At 43.2% G+C, this 17,026-nt stretch overlaps 1 protein-coding gene across 1 annotated transcript; it reads right to left on the minus strand.

The window, feature by feature from the left end:
* Positions 1-2,668: 2,668 nt before the first annotated feature.
* LOC134863098 (uncharacterized) lies at positions 2,669-10,662 on the minus strand. Its single transcript, XM_063881368.1, has 7 exons — positions 10,316-10,662; positions 9,776-9,979; positions 9,197-9,288; positions 8,682-9,055; positions 8,468-8,534; positions 8,140-8,295; positions 2,669-2,793 (listed from the first exon to the last, which is right to left on the minus strand). Exons 1-7 carry the CDS (start codon positions 10,660-10,662, stop codon positions 2,669-2,671), a joined length of 1,365 nt encoding a protein of 454 aa, XP_063737438.1.
* Between the last annotated feature and the right edge of the window lie 6,364 nt (positions 10,663-17,026).

The following is a 17,026-nucleotide window of genomic DNA, read 5'->3' on the forward strand; positions in this document are numbered from 1 at the left end:
GAGACAAGGTACTTGAGGCGTATGCAGTTTTGGATGACGGGTCAGAGAGGACCATTATCCTTCATGATGCTGCACAACGTTTAGGCCTCAAGGGGGCGCCAGAGGACTTAATTCTCAGGACAGTGAAACAGGACCAACAGGTGCTTCATGGGGTGGCGGTGTCCTTCACAGTAGCTTCAGTCACAGAACCCCAAAAGGAGTACAGCATCCGTGGTGCTTTCACAGCAGAACTACTTAGCCTGACAGAGCACACCCACAATACCAGCACACTGCAGCAGAAGTACAAACACCTGGCAGGATTGCCTCTTCAGCCACTTCACAAGGTACAACCAGTTCTCTTAATTGGATCTGACTGCCCACATCTCATCACACCCATAGAACCTGTCCGTCTGGGTCCCCCTGGTGGTCCGGCAGCGGTGAAGACCCGTCTGGAGTGGACGCTGCAGGGTCCAGCTCATGAACTCAGACGAGGGTTGAATCAGCAACACTGGCCGGAACAGCCACCGCTGGACAAGCAAGCTGAACAAGATGGTGAGTTGAAGCAGTCAGTCATCTGCGGTCTGACAACCACTAATCCATCATTGCCAGACCCACAGAAAGCTGACTCCCTCTGTGAGTTCATCACTGCTTGTGTACACCAGTTGTACGGGGCGGCCGACCTCACAGAGGCTTTACCCCCGGACGCTCACCAGAGAGCTGAAGAAGCAGCCCTTCTTCAAGCACAGAGAGACTCCTTCCCAACAGAGATGTCCCAGTTGAGGTCAGGGAAGCCTATTTCAGGGAGTAGCAAGCTGAGTTCTCTTTGTCCAGAAATAGACAGTGCTACTAGACTGCTCCGCGTGGGAGGCCGCCTTAGGTGATGCAGTGAGCTAGAACCCGACGCAGTCCACCCAATCATCCTCGAACCTAAGCACCCTCTGACCCGGCTGATCATCAAGGATTATGATGAGCAACTGTTCCATCCAGGCACAGAGAGGGTTTTCACTGAGGTGAGGAGAAAGTACTGGGTGTTAAGAGGGCGTGAAGCAGTACGGCGACACCAGTTCAAGTGCACTGAATGCAGGAAATGGAGAGGGCGTCCTGAACCCCCTCAGATGGCTGACTTACCATCAGCTCGACAGCGTGTTTTCAAGCCAGCATTCTACTCAACTGGCGTGGACTGCTTTGGGCCCTATCTAATTAAAATTGGACGGCGGAATGAGAAAAGATGGGGACTGCTGTTCAAGTGCATGACTACCAGGGCAGTGCACATTGACCTCCTCGCCAGCTTAGAGTCAGACTCTTTCCTCATGGCAATGAGACGCTTCATCTCAAGACGTGGGAAGCCTCATGAGATTTTGTGTGACCAGGGCACAAACTTCAAAGGAGGAGATCGCGAGTTGCAGGAGTCCTTCAGAGCACTTCAACCAGAGCTCCAGGCCCACCTTTCCAGTCAGCAGGTTCGATTTCGTTTCAATCCGCCAGGAGCACCGCACTTTGGTGGGTGCTGGGAGAGAGAAATCCGCTCTATCAAGACTTCACTGCAAGTCATCATTGGAGCGCAGACCGTCACCGAGGAAGTCCTGCGGACTGTCCTTGTTGAGATTGAGGGGATCCTCAACTCAAAGCCGCTGGGCTACACGTCCGCAGACGCGGCGGACCCCGACCCAATTACCCCCAACTGCTTTCTCTTAGGACGACGAGATGCTTCGTTGCCTCAAGTGGTCTACCAGGACTCAGAACAGCTGAGTCGACGACGCTGGCGGCACAGCCAGCTTCTGACAGATCATTTTTGGAGGCGTTTCATCAAGTACTACTTGCCAGGCCTTCAAGCCCGCCAGAAGTGGAAGACAGATGCCTCAGATCTTCAACTTGAGGATGTCGTGATGATCGTCGATCCCCAGCTTCCACGGGCTCTCTGGCCTGTAGGGAGAGTCACACAGGTGTTCCCAGGGACAGATGGGAAAGTGAGAGCTGCCAAGGTGGAAGTCAAGGGCAGGACTTACACCCGGCCAGTTGCCCGTCTTGTCCGGCTTCCTGCTTTACCTGATGATAGCTGACCTATTGTGCACTGTAAAAATTTTCGCTGTGAATTCACAATAAATAATTGGATAAGTTTTGCATGACTTTCACAGTAAGGATTACAGCAATACACTGTGAAATGTACTCACAGCAATTTGCTGTGATTTCACATCTGTGATATTACAATGCATTGTTGTAAAAGCACAACTGTATACTGTAACTTCACAGCTTCAATGACAAAGTAATTACTGTGATATTACAGTACATTACTGGGGAATTACAACCTTTTGCTGTACATCATTACAACAAGGCCCTGTACTTTTACAGTGTGTACTGTGAAAGTAATGCACAAGTTGACAGTAATTTACTGTGAATTTACAATGTATACTGTGGAAGTCAGTGGAATTGGCCAGTAATTTACTGTGCATGCAATGCACAGTAAATGTGAATTTACAATCATTTACAATCATTGTACAATTAAAACCACCCAACACACAAGGTAAAGTCAATGTTAGCCCAATGGCATATTTATTTACAAATAAAGGTTATTCAACATGAATGCCAAAACATAACAGCGTTGTGCAAAAATATTGTAGTGCAAAAGTTGTCTTCAGAAAAGTACAAAAACTGCTCAAAACTGAGCATGACAACTGCTGCTGCAAAAAATCTATGATGCCCACTCAAAGTCTATAAGTTTCCTCAAAAGGGTGCTCACATGAGGGTTCATTGTTGTCCGCTTCTTTGTTTTTGAGCCTCTTTCAGGATTGATGCCCAAGAAGCACCTGTTAATAAGCAAAGATAGTTTCAGTTTTAAATAGACTTATGTATTGCAGGCAGTGTTGGGCAAGTTACTTCAAATACGTAATGCATTATTTATTACTTATTACTGTCATTCAAAGTAATTCGTTACATTACAATATTACTGTCTTTGAATTGTAAGGCATTACACTACTTTTGCATTACTTTCATCAAAATAACTGGACATATGGAATAGATCTTATTGCGTTCAATGCAGCTCATTAAGACATCCAGTAGGAGGTGATGTGTTATGGCATAATGACTGAGCTAGGCTTAAGGCTAACAACAGTACAATATAATGTCCGCAGTTATGGCTCATGGCGCAATACATATTGTGATGGATATACTGTAACTTTAGGCAAATTCATATTGAAATCAATAGAGCTAGAGCCTACTACTGTATATTGTAACCTAACACCTAAAGACATGACAAGATGCACAACCCTTTTTACTTTTCTATCCCTTTATCTTTTATTCACAGAGAGCATAGCATAATGACACATAGTTTATGCTTCATCAAAAAGTTCTTTCTCCGCTCTCATCCTCGGTTTGCTTTCTTTTAGTTACTAGCTTAATGTTAGCGTGGCACCGCGCTAGATGTTTCGTTAGATTACTGGTGCTATTTCGCGAGGTAGAGAGATATTTTGGTTTCGCACACAAAGTGCACTTAACTATAATGTTCTTTGTATCCTTGTCTCTGATGTAGGCCTACTGAAAATAGTGATATTATGTCCATCTCGCGAATGTAGAGTCCAGTAGTAACAGGAAGTAAACATTTGCGCAGATTTCTTTCTCCTATGCTAATCTCGCGGTGTTGGCGAATTTGTATAAAAACAACACACCGGTAGGTATTTGTTGGACCATAGTCAGCGTAACATGTGTAGATACCCAGACTGATCTGCAGAGCGAAATTGAATATGAGTTCGCAAGATCAGGATGGTCTCACCAGGCTAGCCTCAGGTACCTCCTTTATCAGCATTTTAGACCTCAAGACAATCATTGAGTTGGAAGCCTATACTAAAATGTGAATTACAAGATTAAATGTGATCTTTATACAATACCTTTGAATGAACTCCAGCAGTGGCGCGGGAACCTCTTTTTGACCAGGGGTGCTGAATAAGAAAAAAATAAGGAATGTCCAACGATTTCTCCACCTATAAATGTTTTGAATTTTGACTGCTAAATACGTAATTTTAGCGCGGTGTACGGTTGAGGGTGAGACGTTTTAGAAATGTCCTTTGCAGCCACAAATTTCAATATTCTACACTCAGATAACATATGCAGGCATATGTCATCAACCATAGGCCTAGGCACATTAACTTTTTTTTTTACGATAGTTTTACGATAGGATTCTTTATAATTTAACTGATGTTTATTAGCCTACTTTGGTCAAAGTCAGACAGTTAGTTAGCTGACTAGCACAACTTAGATCTAACGTTACCTGGAGTAGAATCTGATGTCTGCGTCGGAGCCAGCAAACCACTGCGCCAATATCTCGCTGGACCTTTATTTTACTGTGCACGTAACTCCCGTATTTCCTTTCTCAGATCCTCTACTTCTTTGGACAGGTCTTCCGTAGCTGATGCATACATGTCCAGTGCAGACGGTTCAGGGACTTAATACAAAAAGTTAATGTGTAGCCTAGTGTCATGCAGACGCATTGTTGTTTAAAAAGTAGCCTAACGTTACAGTAAAAATACAGAGTCGGAAGTACGTCACAAAGCTTAATGCAAGTAGCGAATTACCAATTGTGCCCAATAGATGGCACTCTAATACAAAAAACGGCTTGTCATTCATGCTCATCAGCTAGCCTAATGTGTATCATTCATGTCTACTAAGACCATGATAAATACAATTGTCTTGATCTTCATCGTTTTGACAGCTCACCAGTCTCTTGTCTGCACTGTCAGTTACCTTTATGACCTTTACATTCTAAACATTTTAAATTAAAACAGTCTCTTAATCTTGTGTCTCTCAATATTGTGTTGTAAATAAGTATAATAGCCCATTAGGCCTACTCCCTCATGGACACTGCATTTCTATTGCATTGCATATTATATTACATGTAAATAACAGTATATGAAGGAAATGTTGGGGAAATGATGATTCAATTAAACAAATAGTTGTTTCAAGTTTGCTACAAATACTTTTATTAAGAGTTAATAACTAGCTCTTGAATGGTATATAGCCAGCCAATGGTATGTAACCATATTTATAACAACACACCCCAGCTGATCTGAGATGAGAGCCAACTGAGTGAAACATTAACAAGTAGTAGCTATTCAGTACAACATTTTGGTGTAGGCAGCAGTAAAATTCATTGAACACTAAAAAAACAATAACAATACAATTTGACATCATAACTAAGTGGCAGCACATAGGTATGCATCAAAATCATTTGCAATAGAGGTATGCTATATAGAGTGATGAGAGCCAACTGAGTAAAAAATTAACAAGTAGCTATTCAGTACATTTGGTGTAGGCAGCAGTAAAATCCATTGAACACTAAAATATTTACAATTTGACATTTTAACTAAGTGGCAGCACAAAGGTATGCATCAAAATCATTTGCAATAGAGGTATGCTATATAGAGGTATTCATAGTGCAAAAAGCATATATAAACACACAATAAAGACATCAATGACAAAACTATACATTGCATATCAAACTGATTGGTGGGAGACAACTTGGTGGGACTCAGCTTACTTTTAATTGATGATACCAAAGGTGGCCTTGCGTTCTGCTGTGTTTTGAACAAAGGCTTTCATCAAAGGTTGAATGTCCAACATATCTAAAGTTTCCTGATGGACGTGCAACAAAGCCAGGTGTGTGAGCCTTTTTTGAGTCATCGTACTCCTCAACCATGTTTTTAGCCGCCTGAGTGTGGAGAACGACCTTTCAGAAGAGGCAACAGACACAGGCAGCGAGAGACAAAGTTCCATGAACTTTTCCACTTCATTCATCAATTCTCTAGTTTGAGGATGCAGTTTGCCCAAAAACTCTGCGATGTCTGTAGATGTTCGGAGCCCTTTGTCTTTGGTAAGACTACCCAACAGTGTGAGCTGCATGTGCAAGCGAGACTGGTCTATCTGGGTAGGGAGATGGGGGGCAATGTCATCCAGACCTGAATAAAGTCCACTGGCAGCATCAGTGATAGTTTTCTCTCTCTTGGCTGCTGTTTTCATCCCAGGCTGGTCAAAGCGACGGTCTAGCTCTGATGTTACAATATCCACAGCCTCAAAGAACTCCCGCTGCCACTGTTGGTGTCCTGTGCGTGGTGCGATGTCTTCCGCTACCTGTGTGTTTCTCAGACGAGCTGGAGTTTTGCTGGTTCTGGGTGGATGGGGCATTTTCAAGTTATACTGTGCTGCACACATTTCCACTTTTCTGATCAGGTCTTTCACACATGTATCTTCTCTCAGTGCACACATTTGTTTTTTAAGTACACTGACACACTCCAAGGCACCCCCAACATTCGCCTTCTTGTGCTGGAGTACTTTGGCCACTTCTTCACATGGCTCAAAAAGGGCCTCACAGCTGACAAGGCCAAAGTAGGTCTTCCCCTTCGTTGCTTGTATGTAAAGACCAGCCAACTTAGCACGTGATTCACCTCTCATCGATTTGTCTTGCTGCAGCACTTTAATTGTCTCTAAAACCACACCATATGAACAACACACGCGTTTGATAGCCTTTGTGCGTACAGCCCACCTTGTTGGGCACAGTGACAGCAGGTTGCAGACAACGTCATCACCTCCAAAACATGACTGAAAGATTGCCTTGCGCTTTGCTGATTCTCCTATTATCACAGAAAGATTCTGAACAAATGTGAGTGTGTCAGCGACTAGTTGTACCTCCCTTGCAGCCTCTTGCAATATTAAATCCAATGCATGGTTGGCACAGTGAACGTATAGTGCACCAGGACATTGTTCTTTAAGTTTTGCCTGGACACCCGCAAAGCGGCCAGACATATTGCTGGCGCCGTCAAAGCAAAAGCCTTGAAGACGATCCATGGGCAAGTTAAGACGAATAAAAAAGTCTCGGATGCATGAGAAGAGTGTGTCTGCAGTGGAATCCGGCGCATTATAGAATCCAAGAAAAACATTATTAACAGAAAGATCTTTCCCCACGTACTGTAAGCTGCATGAAAACTGTTCATTGGAACTTACGTCGGTGGTTCCATCGGCCGTAAGTCCAAAGAAAGCGCTTCCTCTAGCATCTGACACAATGTGTCTCTGCACAGCGTGTGCCAGAATTTCCAAAATCTCGTTCTGGATTGTGTCAGACATCCAGTTGTCTCTGCGCCGCATCCAATCACGTACTTTGGGATTGTCGTACGTTCTCTCCAACATCATCTGCCAGAGCACGCCATCCCGATGGTTATGCCCCCTCAATGGAATTCCTTCACGAGCAAGTAGCCTAATAGATCTAAACAGCAGCTCCAGTACAGTACTCGCTACTTTCTGTTCATTTGCTGCATGTTCGGATATCATTGCGGATATCGGCTTTTGGTTCAGAGATGCCAGCATTCTCACCGACTCCAGGTGAAGGTCAGAGACGTCATGAATGGCAAATTTGGTTGTAGCTTTGCGCCAGTTCGTGAATCCTCCACTGATGAATGAACTCTTTCCCTCTGAATGGCGGAACCCCTTCTCTTTGGCTTTGCAGCACACAAAGCACAGCACATAATCCTTATCGGTAACATAGTGTAGCCATTGCCACTTTGAAATCCAGCTTGGCTGGAAAGACCTTTCAAAGGTTTCTGTCCCGAACCTCCTTCCAGGATAACTGAAGTCACTTAGCTGACATGGCTTTTCGAATCTTTCTACGTTGCTGGTGCTAGATGCTAAGACTGTGCTGCTACCGTTAGCGGAGTTGCTTGCTACCGTTATTGACTCTGGCTCTTCATCTGCTGCTGCCCCAACAGAGTTTGCGATGGACGAGGAAACATCAACATCAACATCAGGTGAGAGCTTGCTAATTTTAGCGCGTTTGAAAAAATCGTGTATTCTTATTTGCGACATACTTACTTCCAGCTAACTAGCCTGCTTGCTTTCACTCAGTAAGTCATGTCATGAGAGGTCACTCACGACCGTCACGTTCACCTCTACAAGTCAATTTTATTTTTAGCAGCCTATATTCGAACCTATCCATATCCCTTTTTTGCTATTTGCCTCATCATTTGATATACGAAAATATAAAGCGAATTAGTAATTTATTTTATTTTTTTAATTAAAAAAAAAAAAAAATCCAGCGCCTGCCAACAGGGGGTGCTGAGGGGTGCTGAGGGTGAAACAGGGGGTGCTGCAGCACCCTCAGCACCCCCCTTCCCGCGCCACTGAACTCCAGCGTTGACGATCCAGCGGCAGGATACTCAAGGTTGAAGACGTAATAGCTGCTGAAGAAAGCAGCTACTCCGTGTAAAAACAAAGGGTGTGGGCCCATTACGACATGTCCCTCGATGGATATAAGCCATCCAGAGGGCTTCATCATGTCACCTGAAATGAACAGATACCACATCATGTGTTATTTGCACTTTGAGATCTGTTTCAGATATAAAGTGCTATACAAATGTAATCATTATTATTATTTATTGTGGTCATGTAGATTCCTAGAATCAAAACCAAATACTGAGTTAGAAATGTCGATACAAGATCCAAGTAACATTACCTTGAATGATCAAACAGGGGGTGCTGGGGAGTTCTGCAGTATTAACGTCCACAGCAGTGGCACATGGCTGTAACATAGTAACACACAATAGCATAGATTTAACATAAAAGGATAAATATTGTTCATTGGTCAGAGGTAAATCATACAAGGTCATAAATGGCGTCTAATGTAATCACTCATTTTGCATTTTAAATATTTGAATAAAAAATCTTACATCAACTTCAAGCATCAAATTCTCCTTCCGCTCTTTGAAGTATGACATTAGGAGCAGCAGGATGCAGGCAGCCTTGTCAGAGTCTGGATCATAGCGGGCCAGAACATCGCGGATCTTGGGGTTGTCCAGTGTTGCACAGTAATCCAGGATGGTCTGTCCTTGTCGAGTAATTGCCTCCTGTAGTTTTTGAAGGACATCGACGTCCGTCAGGATGCCAAAGTGTGAGAATAGGCATTTCTGAGAGAAGAGAAACGGCCACTCCAGTTTGATCTCGGACATCTCTGCGGCAGGCTCTTTGTTAAGGTATTTCCGCAGGATGATGTATGTCTTTTTCATTATTGGTTCTGCTCTCTCTGCCCCACTCATTCCTTCCTCTGTGTATACAGACATACAAATGTATTGTTAGTACCCAAGTAACAATTTGGTAGCCGCCACCCACACACAGTGTTCAGATCAGGACAAGTTTGCAAATTTGCATTAAACAAAATTAACCAAAAAGACAGTAGATGGCATGCCTGAGTAGATGTTGAGCAGATCCCTCTTCCTATTCTCCAACGTTGCCTCGGTCTCCCCCTCTGGCAAATCTGCTGGGCCCCACCTCATACACCTAGGGGTGGGCATCACAGGGTAACAATACTATCGGGGGCGGCTAAGCTCAGAAGGTGGAGCAGGTTGTCTCATGACTGAAGGGTCAGCAGTTTGATTCCCGGTTGTGACTGTCTAAATAGACCCATTCCACAGCAGTCATGTTGCGGTGTCATAGTGTTGTAAGCACAGGTGTATTTTATCAAATTAATTATGGTCAAGGTATTTTGTGTGTCACAGCCATGCCAGGGAGCCACTATGCACAATATCAGCACCCTGGCTCAGCTTAATCCTAAATGGAACAGGGCCATAATCACAGGTAATTACAGCTGTGTTTACTACACTATTGACACCGCAGCATGCTTGCTGGGAAAAGGGTCCATGTCAAAGTGTCAATATAGTAGTCAAGAGAAAAGTATGTTTTGTCCTGTTTCAGGGTTGCATTCATGGTCATATACAATGCTTTCGATCAAAATGTTGACAGATTTTACCCGTATATTTCCACATACCCGTATTGGTCAACAGGACCTCTTGCCAGTCTGGCCTCTCCTTCCATTCCCGTTCGCGGTCTTCCTTGTCTGCGGCGTTGAGCAAGAGTATTATTCCTATTTTTGTACTCCACTCTCGTTTTTACTTGTTGCAGAAGAGAGTGACATCCGTCTCCAACAGTATCACCGTGCTTGCCAATGTCGCCAAATGTTTTTGGATGGTTCCTGAAAATAGGGGTGGGACAATTAGAAAATATGTCACCATTGTGGCAAAAATAATCACGATAAACTATATTATTGCAACACGAAATATAAGTAAAAAAGGTCCAACATGCATAACTCTGGTTTTCTTGACTATATTAGCTCTATTTAAACAAACCATGTTTACAAAGTCTTTACTTCTGCACCCTTGTGACATCATAGAGGTGCAGGAAATGAGTCAATGAAAACTACAAACAGTTAAAGGGGGTCTGGCTAGGGATTAACTGACAGCTTGCACCACGTTAATTGTATTTTTTTAATTACAATTAATGATAATATTGATAATAGTCCCATGCCTACCTGACAATGTTTCTTACAACGCTGTGGCACATGGCTCTGGATGGGTTGCGGTCGTGCTGCATCATTTGGTCCACGAGCACGACCACGAAGGCCTTTCTCTGGTCTGGCAATGGTCTTTCTTCTTTTTCCACTCTAAGTCGAATGGCTGATGACACCTGGTCCCAGTTGGGACGAAAGTCCACATACCATGGTACGCCAAGCTGTGAAGGGCTTGAAGTGCGTGGGGCAGTGCTTGGAGGGCTGGGCAACAGCTGATTTGGAGGCTGGAATGCTTGAGGAGTAGCCAGAGTGTTTGGAGAACTTGGAGCTGGGGAACTTGGAGCACTTGGTTCAGAGACCACCTCCATATTAAGAGTAGCAATTCCTAGAAGGTACAAAAACTATTTATTAATTAAGATAGGGCAAGATGTAGGGCTATGAGTCAATAGACTACGTGATAACCGTAGTCCTGCTCCAGTACTTACTGGAGGAAGCTCACACGTTGGTTTCCTGTCAACACTATTGGATGAGAGTAATGGACATTTTTTGAGTTACATCACCTTTGGGTGTACTGCAATATTATCATTATCATTACTGGCTATTATCAATATGATTAAAACCGCTTTTGCTCTCGGGTCATGTTTCAACTGTGGGTGATACTGTAATATAGAGCTGTCACCTTTTTTGAAAAATCAAGTTCTAACAGATATCTACTTTTAAATAACTATTAGCAAATGCTGTGAGAGAACGTTCTCTCATAGTTATTTAAACTATCTTCACTAGTTAGTTACTTAACTTAAGTTAACTACTTAACAACTATCGGCACACTTGCTAACAACATATGAAGTGTGTCATGCGATAAACGTCCATTTGAAAGTAAATATTATTATTAGGGCCGGGACTTTAAGATGAATTAATTACACAAAAATGAACGCGACTTTTATCGATTTATAAATTGCATCATTTAGCGACAGGCCTACATGTTAGCCTACGATGAGTGTATTTGTGTTGTCGTGTCTGTCATAACTTTTGGTTACTTGAACCGAAAGTTAGCGTCAGCACATGGCACGTAACACGGACGCACGCCGAATACAAGTGAAGTGGAATGTCTCATCATTTCATAAATCACCATTTGCATTCGCGCTATTATACACATCAAATTGCTTACCTTCTTTTCCGTTCGATGGCCGCCGGCAGCGAGAGGAAGATGGCAGTGAAGAGTTTGCTGTCCCGCTCTTTCAAAAACGCGGTCTGACGCATGCGCAATTTGGAGCACAGTACTCACGGCTGTTTGGGTATTTTCCGTATTATTTGTTTTACTGTGATATTACAGACCTTGTTGTGATATCACAGGGGTTTTTTGATTGCAGGGTTTTACTGTGAAATAACAGTTAAATGCTGTATAATCCAAGGATACTGTAGTTTTTACAGGTATTCTTTGGGATATTACAGGGGAACTTAATTACAACATGTTACTGTAAAATAATACTGTAAATCATTGTGAAATGCTGGTAATTATTTACAGTGTGTGACTTGTCTATTTGATGTTGATTGTTGATACAAGTGTGGATGTTGACCTTTTTTGATGTACAAATTAATGTTGTTAATTTGGGGGCGGCTGTTAAAAAGGTCCACCGTAATGTAGGGAAAATGGACCAATCAGGGGGCAGTATGCACGTAGGGGAAATCCAGCTGGCTCGCGTAGTCAGTGGCAGGGCTGGACTGGCATCTGAAAAGGGCCCGGGCACTTTTGATCACCCAAGGGCCAAGCGCCATTTTTTTATATATATATATATAGCTTACTTAATTGAATTCCCCCCCCCCAAAACGTTTCTAGTTGTCTAGGCATAAACTGTAATGCAACTTGAGACAGATCAAAACAGCGTAAGCTAGTCATTATGTCTAACAGTGTTTTTTTTTTCGGACACGTCATTTTTTTCACCACAGCAAAACCAAGTGACCGCTTCTTATTGCTTAGGCTTCCAACATCACTTGTTAAAGTTCCGTGTACAATACGCCTTGAAACATCCAACTGCGTTGTCTCAACCATGAAGAAATTGAAACATCCATTGCTTTAATGCTTTCCAGAACACAACGTGTTTGAATGGTAGGATAGCCTATCCATGACCACCACAGGAAAATGCAACTCATAAAGACACGATTAAAATATCAGATACACATTGCCAACAACAAAGCTAATATACCATGTTTTTACATGTCATGCAAATTGGAGTGAGCGCGTAGCTATCAGCTATCAGATATTCCTAAACAGTAGCACGGCTAGTCAGCGTCTTACCTATCCATCTACCGTGCAAATAGGCAGAAAACTTAAGATAATACGAGATGTCTTGATAATGACGTGGCATGCCATTACAGAAGGAAAATATTACAAAAATACATTTTGTATAAAATCACAGTTGCACAAGACACGACAAGCAGTAGAGTAGAAATGAGATATTTTTCGGATTTGAGAAAGTGAAAGGGGGGATGCCATAACTAACACGCACTAGCAATTACAAGACACAGCACATGTCGTCCTTGTGACAGCTGACAGCTCAAGACAAATGGAAGATTTCTATAAGCTGTCAAAACAATACAAGAAAGGTGTACGAAAATAAATCGGTACATATTTGTGACTGATTTGAGAGAGTGGGGGCGACACATTTAGTCTTAGTTTCAGGCAATAAATGGGAAAAACGCCGAAGCAGTGAATAGCTAATCTGCCTAGCTAGCTAGCTAGGGTATTTCTAGACGGGACGGCACTAGCATAACTTGAAACACATCACATGACCTTGTAACAGCTCGACAAATGGAAGATTTATATATGCTGGCGCAACATTACAAGAGAAGTGCATGAAAATATATCAAATGGGTACATGTTTGTGACTGATTTGATAAAGTCAGGATGACAACTTGGTCTCGGTTTCAGGCAATAAATGGGAAACGAAACGCCGAAGCGGTGAATAGCTACACTGCATTGGCTAGCTAGCGGGTGTGTTGAGCTGAATTCTAACCTCAATCTCTCCCTGCTGGGTCACGTCTCGTGACTCTCGTCTCTCCGTCTCCTCCTCCTCTGGTTCCCCGGCTCGAACCACCATCTCCTCCGCCTCCTCCTCCTCTACATTCTCCACCACCTGTGCGCTCGTTGTCGTTGTACCGGCGGCCCCACCGCCCGAACCCGAGGTTGAGCTGCCTGGTTCCCCATCATCTCCCACGGCCCCAGCAGCAGCCCCACTACCCGAACCTGAAGTCGAGCTTGTGCTTTTGAATAAGTCGGTGATTTTTGCACATTTTGCTGCGTCGTCTTTAAGTTTTTGCTTTCTCTTTTCCATTCGCTTCTCATGGCCACTCTTTTGTTTCTCCATCTCGCGACCTCTCTATCCTCCACCATTCGCTTACAAAATTTGAGGTGATGACTTGGGTCAAGTGAGGGCCTCTAGGGAGGGGCGGGCCTTCGAGAACCAAGGAATTTCATTGGACTAGCCAAATGTGCCTCAAGAGAAGCATCCAATGGGCCACGATGTGTCATGTTTTTACCGTCGCAATCAATAAAAAATATAATATATATAATGTATGTTTTGTTATCGGCCCTGGGAAGGCCCAAAACGTTGGAGGGCCTGGCGGGATTTGCCCGGTACGCCAGATAGCCAGTCCAGCCCTGGTCAGTGGGGAGTAAGAGTTTAATGCGAACTGCGAGGAGTTCTGGTTGCCGCATTATTGTGCCTGTTTCTAGTTGACAGTTGACAGTTGAAGCCTACTTGACAGTTGAATGTGTGCGTGACAACTAAAAGTAAGTGCAAACTCTATTGGAACCGTTAGTTTAATAATGTCATGCTGTTCTTTACACTGTAAAGGGAAAATGCTAATTATCCGCTTAGCAGGCTAGTCTGTGGTAGTTAGTTTAATGAACAATTTTGTAGCGTCTGTTAAGTGCTATTTCAGGTTTGGAAATATGTGTGTAATTGTATGTATATAACCTGATAACTATGGTATGGTATAAAAGTGGTTGTAGTGCCCTCCTGTTAATTTAGCAAGCTGCTAGTAAGCTGCATAGGGCAAAACGTGTGTGCATGTGAGCCGTTAATGGCCACGAGGGTTCTGCATGCGCAGTCATACCTGTGTAATAACAAGTCCACATGCTGTAGCAGCTACACAGGATTGATTCATCAACGTGGGATAACATACTGTATTTAATGTATACTTTATTCATTTCCTGATTGTATGGGTTTATTTCAGAACCACACAACTAAGTATGTCATCAAATCTTCAATAAAGAAGACCATTGGAAACTGGTGGTGCTCATCTCATTTAAGTTTAGTTTAGCAGTCCTGACCGACTGGCTGTAGCGCTTCAAACCACATCCGGATCAGAATATTTATACACTCCTTTAAAATTAGTTTTCCTCCATTTCAATATGTATTTTATATATATAACAACTCTAAGTTCCTCCTGCAGACATCCTGCTGCACACACAGACACACAGCTGGGGAGGGGATTCGGCTCCCACGTGTCACGTGGGCGGGACGTTGCCAGAAGTTCAATGTCAAGCCCGCCCACATTTTCGTGGGTAAGGAGGAAAAGAGAGAGGGTTGTATTTTCTGACATTTTGTGAGTCTCCTTAAACAGGGGACACATATTTATGTATAAAAGACATTAAAAAGTGCATTCTGCATAATAGGTGAAAAGGTTTAAAGGTATTTGGACGCTTTGGAACATTAGATACATTTTGATATCACCTTGTGGAATAAGTGGCCTTAGAACTTTAACATCCACAACAGTAACACTAATGCATTTGTAAGGGGCTCCACCAAAACTTATTTTTTTCAGGGATGCAGTGACAAAAAGAACTGTGACATGAATGTAAATGAACAACATGAGAACTAAATGAACGTTTGGGTTATTATAAAGCCTAAACTGATTATTTAATCATTCCTTGCCCAAATACATACACAAACACAAACACACACCGTCTTATTCCCAAAAGGATGTAAAACTGAACACACTCAGGTACTGAAACACACGCCACTCCCACACTAGCTTTTGTGTAAAGGTGTTATATCTCTGAGCTGAATTTGATATGACCGCACATGGTGCTTTGATCATAGCGTCGTCCTCCTTAGAAACGTTCTGCTAACAAAAAATAGCAGAGCTCCGAATTTACAAAATGACCAGTCAGAATTGAACCTAGGCTATGTAACAATACAGTATATGTTAGACATGCATGTCCAAAAATAAATCTTTAATACCTTTGACTGTTTGTTGTGTTGAGTGGTTGCTGATTCTGGAGGGTTTTTTTCTTTCTGGAGAAGTCGTATCTGCGCTGTCATTGGGGATCAGGGCTGGAAGACCTGCATGCTAGTTAGCAAAGCAAACATAGTTAGCAGAGAGCTACACTTTGAGCCATGCAGGGACGCACATGCTGCTACTTACAGTTGTTATCTTGATTGATTGCGCATTGAAAGGTCAGCAGAAACAAGGTCAAAGTTGAAATACTTTGAGCTTTTAGCACAGACTTTAAGCAGTATTTCCTCTGTGAATGAGACATTTGGAATCACTGGTGGTGAAGTCCATGTGAGAAAACAAATACACTTTCAGCTCATCAACTAAGCAAAATGTAAACACTTAGACACTACTAGAGTGAAGTAAGGATTGTTGTAGTAAGCAAACCAGGCAATCAAACCGAACCCTTACTGTGCCTGGCCTCCTTAGCTCAGTAAGAGCCCTCGTGCTGTGTGCTGTAGGGGGGGGGGGGGTGGCTGAGGTAATGGCAGAGGTAGCGCACCTCGGTTCGCAGGAAACAAAGGCAATTACTCTGAGAGTGCAGCCTTCTCTCACCTCTCTGAAGATACGTGAGACAGACAGCTTTTACTGCAACCTGTGTGTCTACACACTGCTGCTCTCTTTACAACCTGCCGGGGTGAAAGCAGGAAGAGGTAGGGTGTTTTCTGTCCATGCTGAGGCTGCAAAAAACTCCCAGGAACCCTCTGCACAGGGGAGGGAGAAAAAGGATTTTCTGTTTAAAGCTGTATTTTGAATCGGAGAACAGGCAGATGTGGGACAGAATCCTGAGCGCAGTGAGGAGACAGATCTCAGTTATTACTTTGGAAACCTGCTTCTAAACAGGGCACACTTTCATTGTGGTACACAGCATGACATCTAATAAAACGGGACACACCACAACAGTGCAATCTAGCAACAAACAATGTGTCAACACGCACTGTAAACAGCTTTCCAACAAACCACACTCCATTCACCTCTGGATGTAGAGTGGCTGCTGAGGCAGGACAAATGGAGGGTTGGTTTCAGGATTTTAATTAAGTTTAATTTCTGCTCTCTTTCCTGCTTTCCTTAACATTTACACCAGAGAAGGGTGTTGCACAGGCCTCCATTGGCTTAGATGGGTGCAAGAAACAACAACAGGGCTTTCTCCCAGCTGTTTTCTGTTGATGTACGTCCTTTAATCATGTTTGACCAAACCTAACAAAGTAGTTTTGTTTTGTTTTAATTCACAACGTTAACCATGTGTTAACATTTTCGACCCATAATCAGGAAAGAAATGTACGCTCACATGTTGTTCGGGAATTAAAAGTTGTAGGATCCGGTGTTTAACTTCACACACTGCATTTATATGTAATGACAGGCGTCCCTCGGACCAACACATTTAAGGTGGCTTTGACATTATGAGGCCATAACATTTCCTCGAGGGCTTCTGCACCCATGATCCTGAAGAAA

Source organism: Eleginops maclovinus, chromosome 4, assembly GCF_036324505.1.
Source record: "Eleginops maclovinus isolate JMC-PN-2008 ecotype Puerto Natales chromosome 4, JC_Emac_rtc_rv5, whole genome shotgun sequence".
Classification (NCBI taxonomy): Eukaryota; Metazoa; Chordata; class Actinopteri; order Perciformes; family Eleginopidae; genus Eleginops; species Eleginops maclovinus.